The 16970-nt window shown below is 36.7% G+C and overlaps 3 protein-coding genes across 5 annotated transcripts in view; 2 read left to right on the top strand and 1 right to left on the bottom strand.

Moving 5' to 3' along the window:
* Positions 1 to 54: 54 nt before the first annotated feature.
* The window catches only part of LOC144213327 (tubulin polyglutamylase ttll6-like), a 69531-nt gene continuing 52615 nt past the window's right edge, over positions 55 to 16970 (bottom strand). The window contains exons 1-11 of one of the 3 annotated variants that reach the window (XM_077741733.1): positions 5323 to 5525; positions 3638 to 3700; positions 3536 to 3576; positions 3338 to 3456; positions 2945 to 3075; positions 2716 to 2869; positions 2506 to 2649; positions 2338 to 2423; positions 1440 to 1665; positions 1196 to 1374; positions 55 to 270 (exon numbers count right to left, since the gene is read on the bottom strand). In XM_077741733.1, coding sequence (XP_077597859.1) covers positions 93 to 270; positions 1196 to 1374; positions 1440 to 1665; positions 2338 to 2423; positions 2506 to 2649; positions 2716 to 2869; positions 2945 to 3075; positions 3338 to 3456; positions 3536 to 3576; positions 3638 to 3699 — 1320 coding nt within the window. In that variant the 5' untranslated portion in view covers position 3700; positions 5323 to 5525 and the 3' untranslated portion in view covers positions 55 to 92. Of the gene's footprint in view, positions 271 to 1195; positions 1375 to 1439; positions 1666 to 2337; positions 2424 to 2505; positions 2650 to 2715; positions 2870 to 2944; positions 3076 to 3337; positions 3457 to 3535; positions 3577 to 3637; positions 3701 to 4493; positions 4779 to 5322; positions 5526 to 16970 lie in introns of those variants that run through there. The other 2 variants (XM_077741731.1, XM_077741732.1) reach the window with 2 other exon arrangements.
* tmem102 (transmembrane protein 102) lies at positions 5291 to 11014 on the top strand. The gene is made up of 6 exons (XM_077741730.1): positions 5291 to 5444; positions 6041 to 6252; positions 7136 to 7462; positions 7530 to 7723; positions 8367 to 8579; positions 8639 to 11014. The coding sequence occupies exons 2-6, from the start codon at positions 6051 to 6053 to the stop codon at positions 9230 to 9232; spliced, it is 1530 nt and encodes a 509-aa protein (XP_077597856.1). The 5' UTR covers positions 5291 to 5444; positions 6041 to 6050; the 3' UTR covers positions 9233 to 11014.
* Positions 15545 to 16970, top strand: part of fgf11a (fibroblast growth factor 11a) — a 33217-nt gene continuing 31791 nt past the window's right edge. Inside the window, exon 1 of the mRNA XM_077742005.1 lies at positions 15545 to 16323. Coding sequence (XP_077598131.1) covers positions 16131 to 16323 — 193 coding nt within the window. The 5' untranslated portion in view covers positions 15545 to 16130. The remainder of the gene's footprint in view (positions 16324 to 16970) is intronic.

Here is a 16970-nt window from a genome sequence, read left to right as displayed (position 1 = left end):
CTCCGCCCCCTGCTTAATATCCAGAACCCATGTCAGGGAAAGATAGCAAAATAATCTGGTATAAATACTGCTGAGTTTATTTGTCATCAATTTTAAGCGGTGTAGTCGTTGTTTTTGTTCTTGTAGAGCCTGTCCTCCACTTTTAAGTACTTGTCGTATTTCTCGTTTCCCTCGCTGGGGTAGATCCTCATGAAGTTGCCCAGGTGTTCGTCTTCGTAGCTCTCCATCTCCTCCACCATGGTGGCTCGGCGCTGTTGTTCATTTTCCAGCCTGGGAAGGGGAAATTTGGTTTATGTGGTCATACCGCTACTTACAAATACCTCTATTTAAAAATTCCTCTACTCACAAATACTTCTACTTACAAATGCCTCTACTTACTAAAACTTTAATTTCTTAATACATTCCTTTTTACTTTACTATGTACTTTATACCTTTACCTATTTTTACAAATACCTCTACTCACCAATACCTCTACTTACAAATACCTCTACTCACAGGTACCTCTACACAGAGATACCTCTACACAGATACCTCTACTCACAAATACCTCTGCTCACAAATACCCCTACTTATAAATACCTCTACTTATAAATACCTCTACTCACAAAAACCTCTACTCACAAAAACCTCTACTCACAAAAACCTCTACTCACAAATACCTCTACTCACTAATACCTCTACTCACAAATACCTCTACTCACAAATACCTCTACTCACAAATAACTCTACTCACAAATACCTCTACTCACAAATACCTCTACTCACTAATACCTCTACTCACAAATACCTCTACTCACAAATACCTCTACTCACAAATACCTCTACTGACAAATCCCTCTAATCATAAAAAAGTCTACTCACAAATACTTCTACCCACAAATACTTCTACTTACAAATGACTCTAATTACAAATGCCTCTGCTTACAAATTCTTTAATTTCTTAAGACATTCATTTTTACTTTACTTTGTACTTTATACTTTAATGATGAGTGATGAGTATGTTAATACTTTAGTCCTTTCTGTTTATGTTTCATATGTACTGTTAACAGATGCACTTTTTTATATGTATCGTATCTTGTGCTGACTCGGCCCATCTGTCAATTTTTTTTAAGTCAATATGGCCCTCCCAAGGCCCAAAAGTTTGCCCACCCCTGCCCTAGTGGCACATGAGAACTGTGTCACGTGTTAATCTGACCTCTCTTCGATGCGCATGTTTTGTTTCATGCGTTCCTCCACCTTACGCTTCTCCTCCTTGATCATCCGGCATCGGTCAAAAGGCGCCAAGTTGATGAGAACCAAAGTATCGTAAAGCAAAGCATCCTTGACATCGCAGTCCAGTGGAAGCAGGGTGGAAAAATCTGGAGAGTGATTCACCTAAATGGGTGAAAACAAAAAATGTTCATCCCTATGATTGCAATTGATTTTGGCAATATGCTAACCTCGAGGACCCAAGGCCTGAATTGCTCGTCCAGTAGCACGTCAAAGCCTAGAATCTGGAAGCAGCCGCTGCCCACCACGTGTTTGGAGAAGAGGGTGGTGTAGCCATGTTGGATACGGGAGTGAGCCAGAACCAGTGTTTTTACGATAGCGTCTTCGATGTTGCTCCAGATCTTCTCTGTGTTTTTGTAGTTGGATGTCAACTGCTTCCTTAGAGTCGATAACTTTCTAGAAAAATGAAGAAAAAAAATATGAAGAAAAATTACAGCATATAGTCCAGAAAAGATGGTAGTTTTTAAAATTATATTTTACATTTTATATGTATTTAGATATTTATAATATGTATTTGGATATGTATATTATATTTTATATGTATTTGGATATGTATATTATATTTTATATGTATTTAGATATTTTTACTATATTTTAAATGTATTTAGATATTTATATTATATTTTATATTTATTTAGCTATTTATATTATATTTTATAGTTATTTAGCTATTTATATTATATTTTATATTTATTTAGATATTTATATTATATTTTATATTTATTTAGATATTGATATTATATTTTATATCTATTCAGATATTTATATTATCTTTTATATTTATTTAGATATTTATATTATATTTTATATTTATTTAGATATTTATATTATATTTATATAGATATTTAAATTATATTTTATATTTATTTAGCTATTTATATGATATGGTATATTTAAACTATTTTTATCCCATGTAATAAAATACCATTAAAAATAACTCCCATGGGTCACATTAAAAAAACATTTCATATTTTAAAGACACCCCAATTTACCTTATTAAGCAGCAAAAAAGACCCCCAAAAAGCCTACAATATCTTCTGTAGTGATCAAAACAGCTGACAAATATACCGTTTGCTCCCCGTCTTTTCATCATGGACAAACGTCTCGCTGTCCTTGTTGATGGTAAAGTTGGTTAAATGCATATACTTGTTATTCTGCCAAAAAAAAGACAAGACATTTAAAAAAATAAAATAAAATTGATATTGTCCAATGATTCAAATCACCCCCCGCACTTACCACATTTTCATCAGTGGGCTCTTCGTACTTGATGGTGCAAAACCGGGCGAGACCCTCGTTGTACATGTAGATCCTCCACGGGTAACAAGAAGTCACCAGCACATATATCCGCATATCAAACTTGAATCCGTCGATTAGCAGAGGCTAACAAGGGGTAATACGGCAAAGCTCAAGAGCGCCCCCTGGATTCAAACATCGTGCTAGGCTCACCTTATCGATGTATTCCTGGCAGATCATATCCTGCTCCGGTTGAACTTTATCCCACGACGTAAAAATGGAGATACCTTTACCTTGACTTCCCGCGTTGGGTTTGCAAATGTAGCATTTGTCTTTGTCTCTAGCGTATGTTTTGAAAAGGCCGTACCTATGAGTTGGAAAACAAAAAAATAAAGTGAGTGTGTCGTAATGGGCAAAAACGACAGAGAAAATGCTAACACACTCAATGGGAAAAGTCCAAGTTCTGGGGAAAATGTTGTAGTCTTCAGGGAAAAACTTGAGCATGTGCTTCCAGTTGGTGGCCAGTGAATTTTTATGGCAGATTTCAGTCATGGATGGCAAATGGTTGATTTTCTGCAAGGGATGAACAACAAAAATAGGTGGTAGGACCATTTATTTAAACCAAAATGTCAATTTTTGTGCTTAATTTTTTTTTTAATGAAAAAATGCAATGGCTATTAGAATCCGACAACCGTTTCTGACCACCACAAAAAAATTTAACTCTCTACGTTGCACGGTTTGGACAGAGATAGAGAGAGAATCTTAACATACACACTCAAAAAGTCAGAAATCATGTTTTATGAGGGTTATAGTCAATGGGATGTTGTAGAATTACCTGGTAGGGTTTCATTTCTTTAAATTTCTCTTCACAAGGACGGGCGTCAGTCCAAAACAGCGTCCAATCCTCCCCGGCCTTTGCTTCTTTTATGCCTAGTTTCTCCGCAGCACGACGGACTGATAATAAAAAAACAGGCAATGATTTTTAATTATTGTTGCTTATTATTTAGTGCTTGTGTTTTGTTTTGAAACGTACCGCTATCGTAGCGGCAGCTGGTGAGATTGATGCCCTGACAACTAGAAGAAAAAGCGGTGGAAAAGATTTTAGTGGCGACGAATGCGACGACGTTGCACGTACCTGCAAAGCGGAACGTCGTCGTCATCGTCATCGGTGAAAGGGCAGCTGTCCCAAAAAAACATCCTGAACAAAAAAAGTGGGGACAACTTTGAATTTAGGGGCATTAGGATTTAGAGCTTGTATAGATTGTGACAACCAATCACAATGAGTGTTTTTGTCTATGAGGTTAACTAATCAAAATTGTTGGCTACTTTTTGTTGTGTTGTTTTTGTTTGTTGACATTTGTTGAGTAATATATCGTGACTACTAATTTCTTATGTTGACTGTTTTTATTGATTATTTATTCATGATTATTTATGTTGTTCACTATTTTATTATTGATTCATGGATTATTTTGTGATTATTGATTAGTGATTATTTTGTATTATTGATTTAGTGAATATTTTGTATTATTGATGTAGTGATTATTTAATATTATTGATTTAGTGATTATTTATTGTTATTATTGATTATTTATTGTTTTTATTAGTGTATTGAGTATTTATTGTTATTGATTATTTATTGTTATCATTGATTTATTGATTATGTATTGTTAGTCTTGATGTATTGAATATTTATTGTTATTGTCGATTATTTATTGTTATTATTGATGTATTGTTTATTTATTGTTATTACTGATTTATTGCTTATCTATTGTTATTGATTTATTATTTATTGTTGATTATTTTGATTTATTGTTATTATTTGTGGACATTATGGTGAAGCTTTAAATCACATTAAAACTATGACAATAAAAGCATTAAATTCAAAACGATGCCCTCCTGTGGTTGAAATTAGGAAGTGCATTTTTTTTTTATTCCCACCTGTATGTTTATTTTGTAAATGTAGTTTTACAACCCCGATTTCTTGGGCTCACCTGGTGACGGCAAATGCAGAAACATTTGCGTGTGATGCAGGTTCGAACCCCACGACGTTATTTTCTAACCAAATCGCGGAAAAAAAGCGAGCAAAACGAAGGGTTGTAGGCAAAATTCCTGCTAAACGCAGCGTCACATCACTCGCCTTTGTCATTCTCTCGTTGGCCACGCGGCGTCTTTAAAGAAGAGTTACGGGTAGTTTAAATGAATGCCACGTTTTGCTTGTTGTTCGTTCATGACTTGGCTGAAAATCGAACCCGTTTCATTAATGCGTCACGCCGAAAATGCAAAAGAAAACTCGAAATTCGGACATTGAAATGACCACTTCAAACAAATAGGGCTGCCCACATTTTTGCCTAAGTGCAAAACTAATATTTTTCCTGTCAACTTATTTTTCTCACAGTCTCAGAATACATCACCAAAATGTATTTGTATATATATATAAAAATATTATGGTAATATAAACAAAAATAAACGTCCAATTCGTTTAAACTACGAATTCTCAGCTTTCAAAACCATTGACGGCAATTGCCGTCCAAATCATGTTCACATCGCATACTGGGTTATTTACTATTAAATGAAATGTATATTAAACATAAACATTTTCTTCATTAAAACATTTTATTTGCAATAAAATACTGCGTTTTTTTGTATTCAATGTTTCCCCCAAACTAATGTTTCCCAACTTTTTTGGCATGTAAACAATAAAAAAAATCAAAAATCCCCGGATAAAAAGTCCAAACTACATACAATAATAATTTGTAGCATTATATAAATGAAAATATGGTTCCAGGAATTAAACGGTGTTCAAAAAAGTGCAGCCCCCACCTGCCCGACTAATCCCTGGATCCTCCCCGGCTAAGGAACGCTGTTTTCCGGGGAGGGCGGCGCTGAGGACCCGCTGGAGATGCCAGCTGAGGAGGGCGGACTGCTTTGCAACCGAAATCGAGGTAGTTTCCCCCCATCGGGGGCGTCTTTCTCCCTTACCGGCTTCCCTTGCGTCATTTTCGGTCTACCATTGCGGACTTTTTGCATGATTATGCGGTTTGTTGGCTGTCAACTACCCCCAAATACCTCCATGTCACCACCCCACCTGTCAAGTTAGCTAGCCGGCTACGTGGCTAAGTTCGCTACTGAAATAAACAAGCCCCCCATATGAGGGGGGCTTACGTTGTTATTAGCATGACAAGCCAAAGGAAGCCAGAGCTTTCTCAACACTTTATTAAAAAAATGGCATAAAACGCCCAGTTATGTGCACACTCTGTAAGCTAATTAGCTTGTTAGCAGCTTAGAGGCTGCAATAAGGGATCTTCATTATTTAGGCCCTGTTATGTTTCTAACCTGGATTACTTTGGTTTTTTTTTTAAATAAATATTGATCTGAGTAACTTTTAAGTGTGTTTTCTAGTGTTTTCTGGATTTTTGACAAGCTTGGGAATTAAGTGGGTGTTAGTTACACAAAAAACTAAAAGTAAAAACAAAGTATTTTATGTGTTTTGTTATGTAGTAGCTTGGTAACAATGGGGGTTTAAACTATCAACCCACAGTGCTTTCCGGATGGAGTCCTTGATAAGTGCCGTGTCGCCTCGCTCGTCGGCGCCTGGCAAGAAATTCCCTGAAGTGGATTTCCGGTCAGGCGCCACGCTGGAACAACTGTCCAGCCAAGTGTCCGAGTTGGTCCTGCTGGAGCAGGGCGGCTTCGGGGACCAGACGGCCTTGGAGGTCCATACGGCCAAAGATTTAATTTTTAACATGTTAGGTGAGCTATGGTGATCTTGAATATGTGTTACTGGACGTTTGGTTGACGGTCTTTTGGTCCCTTTTGGTCGCGAGTCAATTGTACTAATTAAACAGTACTTAGATATTAAACAGTACTTAGATATTAAACAGTACTTAAATATTAAACAGTACTTAGATATGAAACAGTACTTCGATATTAAACTACTTAGATATCAAACAGTACTTAGCTATTAAACGGTACTTAGATATTAAACAGTACTTAGATATTAAACAGTACTTAGATATGAAACAGTACTTAGATATTAAACTACTTAGATATCAAACAGTACTTAGATATTAAACGGTACTTAGATATTAAACTACTTAGATATCAAACAGTACTTAGATATCAAACAGTACTTAGATATTAAACGGTACTTAGATATTAAACAGTACTTAGATATTAAACAGTACTTAGATATTAAACAGTACTTAAATATTAAACTACTTAGATATTAAACTACTTAGATATTAAACTACTTAGATATTAAACTACTTAGATATTAAACTACTTAGATATCAAACATTACTTAGATATTAAACGGTACTTAGATATTAAACAGTACTTAGATATTAAACTACTTAGATATCAAACAGTACTTAGATATTAAACGGTACTTAGATATTAAACAGTACTTAGATATTAAAGAATACTTAGATATTAAACAGTACTTAGATATTAAACAGTACTTAGATATTAAACTACTTAGATATCAAACAGTACTTAGATATTAAACAGTACTTAGACATTAAACTCCATTTGACCGGCGACCAAACGTCCAACTACCAAACATCCGAGCACCTCAATCCATGATGGTAAAAACTAGTCTCATGAAATCCTGCTGTTTCTACACAACCCTTAGGCATAGTCCAGAAGGTGGATCAACGTCTCCCAGTGGCCAACGAGTACTTGCTCCTATCCGGCGGAGCCCGAGAAGGCGTCTTGGACCTGAACCCAGAAGACTTGGGCAATTACGCCAAAGGTGCTGATTTTGATCTGGATTTCACCCTACTGGTCCCTGCCCTCAAACTCCATGACCGCAACCAACCGGTCACCCTGGACATGAGGCACTCGCCCCCTTGCCATTCGTGGCTTAGCCTACGCCTATGCGACTCCAACATTCTATCCCGGTGGAGTATCTGCTGCCAGGAGGAAAGTGGACTTCCTCCCGAGGAGGACGAGGACGAAGGTGGGTGTGGTTATATCTGTGGCCAATAAAGTGAAGGGATTTCTAAGGGTTTCTTTTTGCGTTTCAGGAAAAGGCTCGATTCCATCGTTGGACTCCCCTCAAGGACTTGATGGGTGCTATTTCTCACCCACTCTGGTGACAGATTGGTTCTGGGGGGCCGTGAGCGAGGCGGTGGAGGAGTTGAGGCGAAGCCCCCAGAGAGGGATTCCCTCCCCTGAACGATTGGAGAGGAATGGGCCACTTGCTACTGTCATACTTCAGGTGCGGTACTTCTACATAAGGAGTGTTAACGTCAAGTCGATTTTATGTGGGCCGGACCATTTTAGATAGAATATTTAGATTTTTTTTTATGAATGGATTAAAAGAACTGGAATAAAAGCCCTGAATATTCCGTTTTTTATAGATCTAAAACAATGTTTATTTTAGCTTTTTAAAAAATATTTTTTGAGATTTTACAAACTGATTTTTTAACTAAAAACACAGAAAAATGATTACAAAATGACAATAAATGATTTAAATGGGGAATAATAAGGACATTTAATCTACATCTATACTCTTCATTTGAATTTGATCATAAAACAGAAAGTCAGCACTCATGATTTACTTTCCCGGACCACACAAAATGATGCGACGGACCAGATTTGGCCCCCAAGCCACCACTTTAACACATATAAACATTTCAGGTTATGAAACCCATCCAGTTCCAATATACATACCCAAAAAAACCAAAATATAATATCAAAAATCCCCCAAAATACCTTTAAAAACCCATTTTCTCAACCTCATTTTATTTTGAAATTACTCCAATACACTTGCCTTCTGCTTGCAAACCTCCCTTACACTCTTCCGCAAATGTACATATAAAACACAACTCTACTTACTTACAAAAAAAATCCTTTCACAGGCTGGATCCAGCCGAGTTTTATACGACCTCCTTCCCGTGGTATCATTCCGAGGATGGCCAGCCGTGGCTCAGGGTTGGCTAACAGCCAACCACTTCTGGGATGGCAAAATCACAGAAGAAGAAGCCATTTCGGGATTCTACCTACTTCCCTGCTGCTCACCACTCGCCGGTCGGCCTGACCGTGAATGGCGATTAGCCTTCTCCCGTAGCGAGGTACTTTATCTCCAAGCTAACAATAACAACAAACAATTCTAATTGGTTGTTTCCATCAGGTTCAATTGAAGAAGTGTATCCCCTTCCCAATGGCGCAAGCCTTCCAGGCAGCTAAGGCGGTCCTAACCCGGATTCTAGCCCGCCCCCGTGTGGGTCTTAGCCTCTACCATCTACGTACTCTCCTCTTCTGGGCTTGTGACCGTCTCCCGGCTGCTTTCCTCTCTTGCCCCGACCCCGACACCCCCGGACGTCTTCTTCTAGGCCTGCTGGACGACTTGGCGCATTGCATCTTGAGTAAAAACTGCCCTAATTACTTCCTGCCTCAGTGCAACATGTTAGAGCATCTAACCGACGGTCAGGCTCTGCTAGTGGCCCGAAAACTAGCCCACGTGCGCTCCGACCCGAGTGAGCACCTGCGAGCCGCTCTGGATCAAGCCCAGCAGGCGGGTCAACTTAAGAAGGAGCTAGGGGGCGTGGCTAATGGTTCTCCAGGACATCACCCGGGTAATGGTGTCCTTTCGCCTTCTGATGATAAGTTGGCGCAACGCTTGCAACAACTGGTCACTGAAAACCCTGGGAAATCGATCTCGGTTTTCCTTAACCCGGATGACGTCACCCGGCCGCACTTCCGCATCGACGATAAGTTCTACTGAATGTTTGGACCACTGCCTCCATATCCGACAAACACTGGATGATAGGACTGAATGTAACCCTGCCACGTGTGTTTATGGTGAATACAGTAAAACCTTGAGATATGAGATTAATGCGTTCTGGAAAAGAGCTGCTATGTCAAATGAACTTTTTCCCAATTGAAATGAACTAAAGACAGTGGCTATCTCTAGATATGAGCTTAATTCGTTCCGGGAATGAGCTCGTATGTTGATTTACTCGTAACTCAAATTAATGTTTCCCATACAAATGAACTAAAGACAGTGGTACCTCGAGATATGAGCTTAATTTGTTCTGGGAATGAGGTTGTATGTTGATTCACTCGTAACTCAAATCAACTTTTCCCATAGAAATGAACTAAAAACTAATTAATTTGTTCCAACCCTCTGAGAAAAACACCAAAAACAGGATATTGGATTATAAAAACATTTTGATTTGTTCTAATTCGCCATCTATTAACAATGTAACAAATAACTAGTGGTTTAACAGTACTAAAATGTGTTTAATAGTACTAAAAGTAGACTTTTTGCATGGCTATGCGCTTGTAACATAACAGAAACAAATTTAAATGAACTTAGATTACAATCCAAAAACACTCAAAAATAAGTTTGAACTAACCTTACACTAAACTTAATTCTAATTTTCTTTCAAATTTTGATACCTTTCTTCTCCCAGATTGGCTCTATTGGCCCCGCCTCCACCCTGACTTTCAGATGCAACCTATTGCTTTTGTATTCCCTTCAAAATATTCCCAAAATGATGCACACAAATGACCCTGAATATAAGACGACCCCTGCTTTTGCAATATAATAAACACGGAATTGGTTTCACAATAGGAAAACGCACAACCACCTGCCAACAAGAAGTAGTATATATATACTCAGTAGTACTCTCATATTAGTGATTGCTCTGCCATTTGCACTGACTAACAGGAAAAAAAATGCAGAATTTTACTCGTATCTCAAATTTCTCGTACATTGGGGCACTCATATGTCAAGGTATTACTGTAATTCACTCCCGGTTGATGTTTTTTTTCAATTTTTTTTTCCTCAGGTACCGAGAATGCTTTTATTATGAAATATTTCTCTTGCGTCGTTGGATAAGCGAACGTACCAAAGACAAACAAAAATGCACAGCAGATTCAAATCAAGAGGAATATTTCCACTCTTAATGAGTTTCATTCTTTAATCTTAATGCCATTTTAACAAAAAAAAATTATATGCCAGTGCAAGGAGTCGGATCAGACTGAAAATTTTTATATCAGATAAATAATTCATACACAAATGAATGAAAATCATTAAAAACTGCCAAGTGGTGATGTAATGTTTAAAAAAAATGGAAAATACTTTTTCTAAGTGACTAATTTTTGTGTTTTTTTTTAACCGCGCTGCTGTTTCTCTACAAGTTGGATGTTTTGACTACTGAATTGTCGAGGGTGCTCTCTTGTGTGCATGTGTGTGGTGAAGCTACGGCACCCCCCGTGTGCACAAAGTTGGTATTTCAAGAAGAAAAATTATGAACGTACAGTTGATAAATTGCTGTAATAGCATGAAAGTATGTGTTTTTTTTTGTCAATTTGCTGCTTTTTACTCAAAAATTACTAAATGCATTTCAATATTTCTGAACTTAAGTGCTAATTATTATGGCTATTCGAATGTTGGGCTATAACACGACAGATTAAATGTATTTATTATCATTTTATTTGGAGGGCTTTTTATTAATTGGTTTGATTTGAATGTGTTCAATAAATGAGCATTTGTATCAAAGTTTTTGGTTTTTATTGAGGAGAAAAAGACATGGAAATGTCAGTATTAAATTGAAAAAATACTTTAAAAAAACAGGAGATAAAAATGTTTTAATTAATTTAATTAAAAATTAATTCAATTATTTTTAATCAGTCAATTTATGACATTTTTATGATTATCTGATTTATTTTGGAAGATCTTGTTAAATAAATATAATTTCTGGAATTAAATCTAGGTTTTAATTTAAAATCTCATACATCAGAAAAATTTGGATGTTTTAAAAATAAAATAATTAAAAATCCTTATTAAACACTAAAAAAAACAGTTAATTAATCATGAGAAGTTTGAATGATACTGTAATGTCTATTTTGTCCAATAGAGAGCAACCTAAGTTTGCACATTAAGTACTACAATAACTTAACAGACAATTTTAATCAAATTAAAGTATACTAGAGCTATTTTTTAAACATTTTACTACTGTGACCATCTAATGTCATATTTTGCACAATGCACAATTTGCATATATGTTCAGTTTCAATTGTAAGAAAGTGTAGAATGCTATTATTTAGTTTTATGTTATTTAAATTACATATAAAAAATGATTTTTTGGGTGATTTTCGAACATACGTCTAAAAAACTAAAAGAAAACAATTCTGACATTCTTTTATATCCTACAACGGAAGACTAGAGTTTAATTATTCATGTCGCCGGCCTTTCTTGTCCACTGATAATTTGCTCGGAACATCCCAGGCCAAAAAAAAAAGAAAAGCTTTGTACATCCTGAAAAAAAAATGCTTTGGGTTTTTACTAGTTTTGGCCTCAAGGGTAAAAAATTAGCAAAAAAAAGTAATTTGACTGCACTGGCCTTCGATTCTCAACGACTGTAATTACATGCAGATTTAATTAATGTGGGAAAAAAGGCCTTTAAGTCCGCCTGTTTGGGAACTCTCGCATATAAGCCGCCCTCTCGTATAAGCTGTCCCCTTAAAATTGCATTAAAATCGTTGATTTTTACAATTTCTCGCGTATAAGCCGCCCCTTGATTCACAATTTTTGCCTCCATGTTCATTCATGGTTTTAATTGGAGTACGAATTTTAATTTTTGACTAATACTATACTTTTTCGCATATAAGCCTCTCCTGCATAAAACCTATATCCTAAAAATTGCCTTAAAATCGTGAATTTGTACAATTTCTCTCGTATAAGCCCCCCCTGATACACAATTTTCATCTCAATATTCATGGTTTTAATAGGGAGTACAAATGTGTTACTTAGAAGGGAAAAACTTTAAAAAAAATCATCACACATGGTATTTCGGAGATACTGTATGAATCAAAAGGATCATCTGTTGCATTGTATATTTTAAAAAGGAAGTCAGGTGATCAGTACAACCAGGAAGTGTGTTCTTAACAGTCTAGTTTGTCATCCCTAAGTAAGATAGCGGCACCCTGAGCGAGCAATTTTCACATTTATGCAAGATAAAGTTTATTTTTTAACTTGAATATTCATTCTAAGACGTAAAATATATTTTGTTTTGCGTTTTATTTGTTAATATTTTCTCTATTTTGATCAAAATTACAGTATCGGCCAAATTGTCTTGCGTTATGGCGTTAAAACTTGATTAAAATTGTCTGTTAAGTTATTGTAGTACTTAATGTGCAATCTTAGGTTGCTCTCTATTGGGGATTCTGTTCTCGCCCTAAAAACAGATGCTCCTCCCCCTCATCCGCCCCATTTGAAGAACGCAAAGCGGAGAGGCTCGCCGAGAGATTTATGGTGGCGTAATGGCGTGCGTATTCGAGCGAGCGTCATTACGGTCAAAGTGGAAAATAATTGGGGGTGATTTGAGGATCCCCTTGTTAGCCATTATCTCCTGAGACAGCAGCATTACTGGCCATAACTTTAGGTACACCTACATTTTCTAATGAGCCTGATTGGGATTATATACATTGAGTATGTTAATACTTTAGTCCTTTTTTGTCTATTTATGTTTCATAAGTACTGTTAACGGATGCACTTTTTTATATGTATCGTATACAATTTAATGTTTCTTAATACATTCCTTTTTACTTTACTGTGTACTTTTTACTTTAATGACGAGTGATGAGTATGTTAATACTTTAGTCCTTTTTTTCTGTTTACGTTTCATAAGTACTGTTAACGGATGCACTTTTTTTATATGTATCATATACATTTTAATATTTCTTAATACATTCCTTTTTACTTGACTTTGTATTTTATACTTTTTACTTTAATGATGAGTGATGAGTATGTTAACACTTTAGTCCTTTTTAGCTATTTCTGTTTCAAGTACTGTTAACAGATGCGCTTTTTTATATGTATAATATACATTTTAATATTTCTTAATACATTCCTTTTTACTTGACTTTGTACTTTATACTTTTTACTTTAATGATGAGTATGTTAATACTTTAGTCCTTTTTTCTGTTTGTTTCATATGTATTGTTAACGGATGCACTTTTTATATGTATCATTTACATTTTAATATTTCTTAATACATTCCTTTTTACTTGACTGTGTACTTTTTACTTTAATGACGAGTGATGAATATGTTAATACTTTAGTCCTTTTTTTCTGTTTACGTTTCATATGTACTGTTAACGGATGCACTTTTTTATATGTATCATATACATTTTAATATTTCTTAATACATTCCTTTTTACTTGACTTTGTATTTTATACTTTTTACTTTAATGATGAGTGATGAGTATGTTAACACTTTAGTCCTTTTTAGCTATTTCTGTTTCAAGTACTGTTAACGGATGCGCTTTTTTATATGTATAATATACAATTTAATATTTCTTAATACATTCCTTTACTTACTTGACTTTGTACTTTATACTTTTTACTTTAATGCTGAGTATGTTAATACTTTTTGCATGATGTCACTCAAAAACATTTTATGCCAGATACAGTTAATTTTTTGGTTGAATTTCACTCATTGACGTCAAAATAATTTTTTAAAGCGTTTTATCTGTTTATATTTTCTCTATTTTGAAGAGAAATAACCGTATCGGCCATATTGTCTCGAGTAATGTCACTCATATTGTTAGTAAACATCAAATTCCGACTTTTCCGACCCTGTAATGACAGTCACCATATCTTTTATTGTGTATTTATGTGTATTAATGTATTTTATAAGCTTCAACTAGCGCATTGGCCTCACAATTCCAAGCCCTCTTAAATCTGTCAGCCTTCTGCGAGTCCCTCCACGTCACGTTAACAAGCTTGCACACTCAAACAAAAGCACGGGAGATGAGGGTTTTGGAATTTACGACCGGCAGTGCGAGACGTTCATCGGATCTGTGATGCGTTTTCACGGGCTTGTAGTTGTCTTGTTCCGCGAGATGAATAACACCGGGAAGCGTTTTAATGGAGTCTTCCGACAACCGTGTGTGCTTACCACACAAGACTGTGAGGGTGGCTCAATTACCGAATTTTCCCGCGTATTTGACGCACAAAAAATGATGAGTGAATCGAAAAAAAATGGACTAAATTAAGAGTATGGCTTATATGCGTATAAATGAGTTTAGAGCATTAAATATATATGATACTGGTTTGTAGAAATGTGTGAGTATGTCGATTACCGTGTTTTCTGGCGTATACACCGTATTTGTAACTAAAAAAAATATGACTTAATTGAGGGTGAGGCTTATATGTGCATAAATTAGACTTGACATGCACAAAACTGCATTTTTTTGTTACAAATAGGGCATAAATGCGAGAAAATACGGTAATGGTCATACTGGTACATTTCTACAATCGAGTGTGATATATATTTAAGGCTAATTTATGCGCATATAAGCCGTACTCTTAATTTAGTCAATTGATTTTAGTTACAAATACGGCTTATATGCGAGAAAATATGGTAATGGACATACTGGTACATTTCTACAATCAAGTGTCATATATATTAAGTACTCATTTATGCCCATATAAGCCGTACTCTTAATTTAGCCCATTTTTTAGTTACAAATACGGCGTATATGCGAGAAAATACGGTATTCGACATACTCGTACATTTCTACAATGCAGTGTAATATATATTTAATGCTCAGAATCATTTATGCGCATATAAGCCATACTCTTAATTAAGCCATTTTTTTTTAGTTACAAATACAGCCTATATCCGAAAAAATACAATACATCCCGTCCTGTCTAAACACTATATTTATATAGACAACCAAAGCCATTTTAAGAATAAAAATGCATTTCCGCTAAGCTATAGCACCACCTGTTGCTTCGGCATATACATGAAAAATAAGTTGGGATGAACACCCCTGTTTTCAGGACATTTAAGGTCCCGGACTAACGAGAGTAAACAGAAACAAAGCAGAAACTTTCGGATTTAGCTATCTTAAAGGTCCTTTCCTTTACAAGCTACTGTATGGACCGCATACCTGCCAGCTAGCCACTCCCACCGCCCACCCCCTCTCTCTCTCACAATCTCCCTCACTCTCTCCCCCCCTCCCTCACCCCCAGTGTCTCGTTCCTCTCATTCATCCCTCGTTCTGCCGGTCGCGAGGCAGCAAGCGTGGCAGAAGGACACGGCGTTCAACTCGGACTGAGGTTAGCCCGATCTGATCCTATCCTCTCTTACGGGGGTGCTTGATCCCCGTCAAAGTCACCTCTGGAAGGACTCTCGGATGTCTGGCGTCTACGTATCCTCACTTGCCGGATTGGGAATCCGGGGAGGGCGCCAAAGACTGGAATCGGGGGAGTACTGATACCCCAAGACAGAAAGGGGGTCTGTTTCAGGGACTTTGCATCTAAGGATTCCTTAATGGTGGAGTCAAAGTTCACCAGAGCTCAAGGAGACCCCGGCTGGACCGTGCCGGTATTCCATTGGATAAGAAAATGACACACTGGGATAGACTAACCCCAATAATTCAAGACCAGTTTGACCTGATTGGGATCTTCAACAAGTTTGAATTTGGGTCTTTTTAAAGGTTCAAACCCTCAACTTGTCTACAATTCATCTTCCCCCGGTTCTCCAACTCCGGACCCCCGTAGCGCTGTTCCGTCGCCCTGGGTGAACGGGCAGGGGGGTGGCCCACGGTACCCCCCACCGTCTGGGCGCCAACGGGCTGCCGGCAGGGCCTGCTACAGAAGCAAGATGGCCGCCCTTGCCAGCTCCCTGATTCGGCAACGTCGGGAGGTCAAGGACCCCCAGACCAATCGTCAGATTGCCAGCAAACGCAAACCGTGCCCCAAAAGCAACAAGTCGCTATGCCAGAAGCAAATTCTCATTTTGATATCCAAGGTTCGATTATGTGGCAGTCGAGGGAGAAAAATGGAAAAAAGACCAGGTGAGAACGCCATTATTTTTAAAAGTTTTGGTTTTTTTTTTGAAGAGAGCTCCTCTATTGGTCAAAATAAGCACTGCTGGTTTACGGACAGAAGGACGGATATGGTCCGAAACCAGAATACAGATTAGGACATCTATAGTGTAATTCTCAGTCCAGAGTTTAATCCCAACCTGGGAATCTTTCCAGCTTGGCTCTCGATTGGCTAGTGAAATGCAGTGGTTTCCATATACACAGTCCTAATTTGCGTTCGCTTTATATTATAAAACTTTAGCATTACCAGGTAGGACATGGATTCCTTCTGAATCACTCTGAAAAACCATCAAAAACAGGATATCTAGAACAAGGGTGTCAGACTCGGGTTGGTTCGCAGGCCGCTTTAACGTCAACCATTTTAGATATAATATTTAGATTTTTTTTTTATAAATTGATTAAAAGAACTGGATTAAAAGCCCCGAATATTCAGTTTTTTATAAATCTAAAACAATGTTTATTTTAGCTTTTTTTATATATATTTTTAGATTTTACAAAATGATTTTTGAACTAAAAAAACAGAAAAAATGGATAAAAAATGACAATTATTGATTTAAAAGGGGAAAAAGTTAGGAAATGTAATATACATCTATACTCTTTACTTTAATTTACCACCT

This window comes from Stigmatopora nigra, chromosome 20, assembly GCF_051989575.1.
Source record: "Stigmatopora nigra isolate UIUO_SnigA chromosome 20, RoL_Snig_1.1, whole genome shotgun sequence".
In the NCBI taxonomy this organism is placed as follows: domain Eukaryota; kingdom Metazoa; phylum Chordata; class Actinopteri; order Syngnathiformes; family Syngnathidae; genus Stigmatopora; species Stigmatopora nigra.
This window is presented reverse-complemented; position numbering and strand designations above follow the sequence as displayed.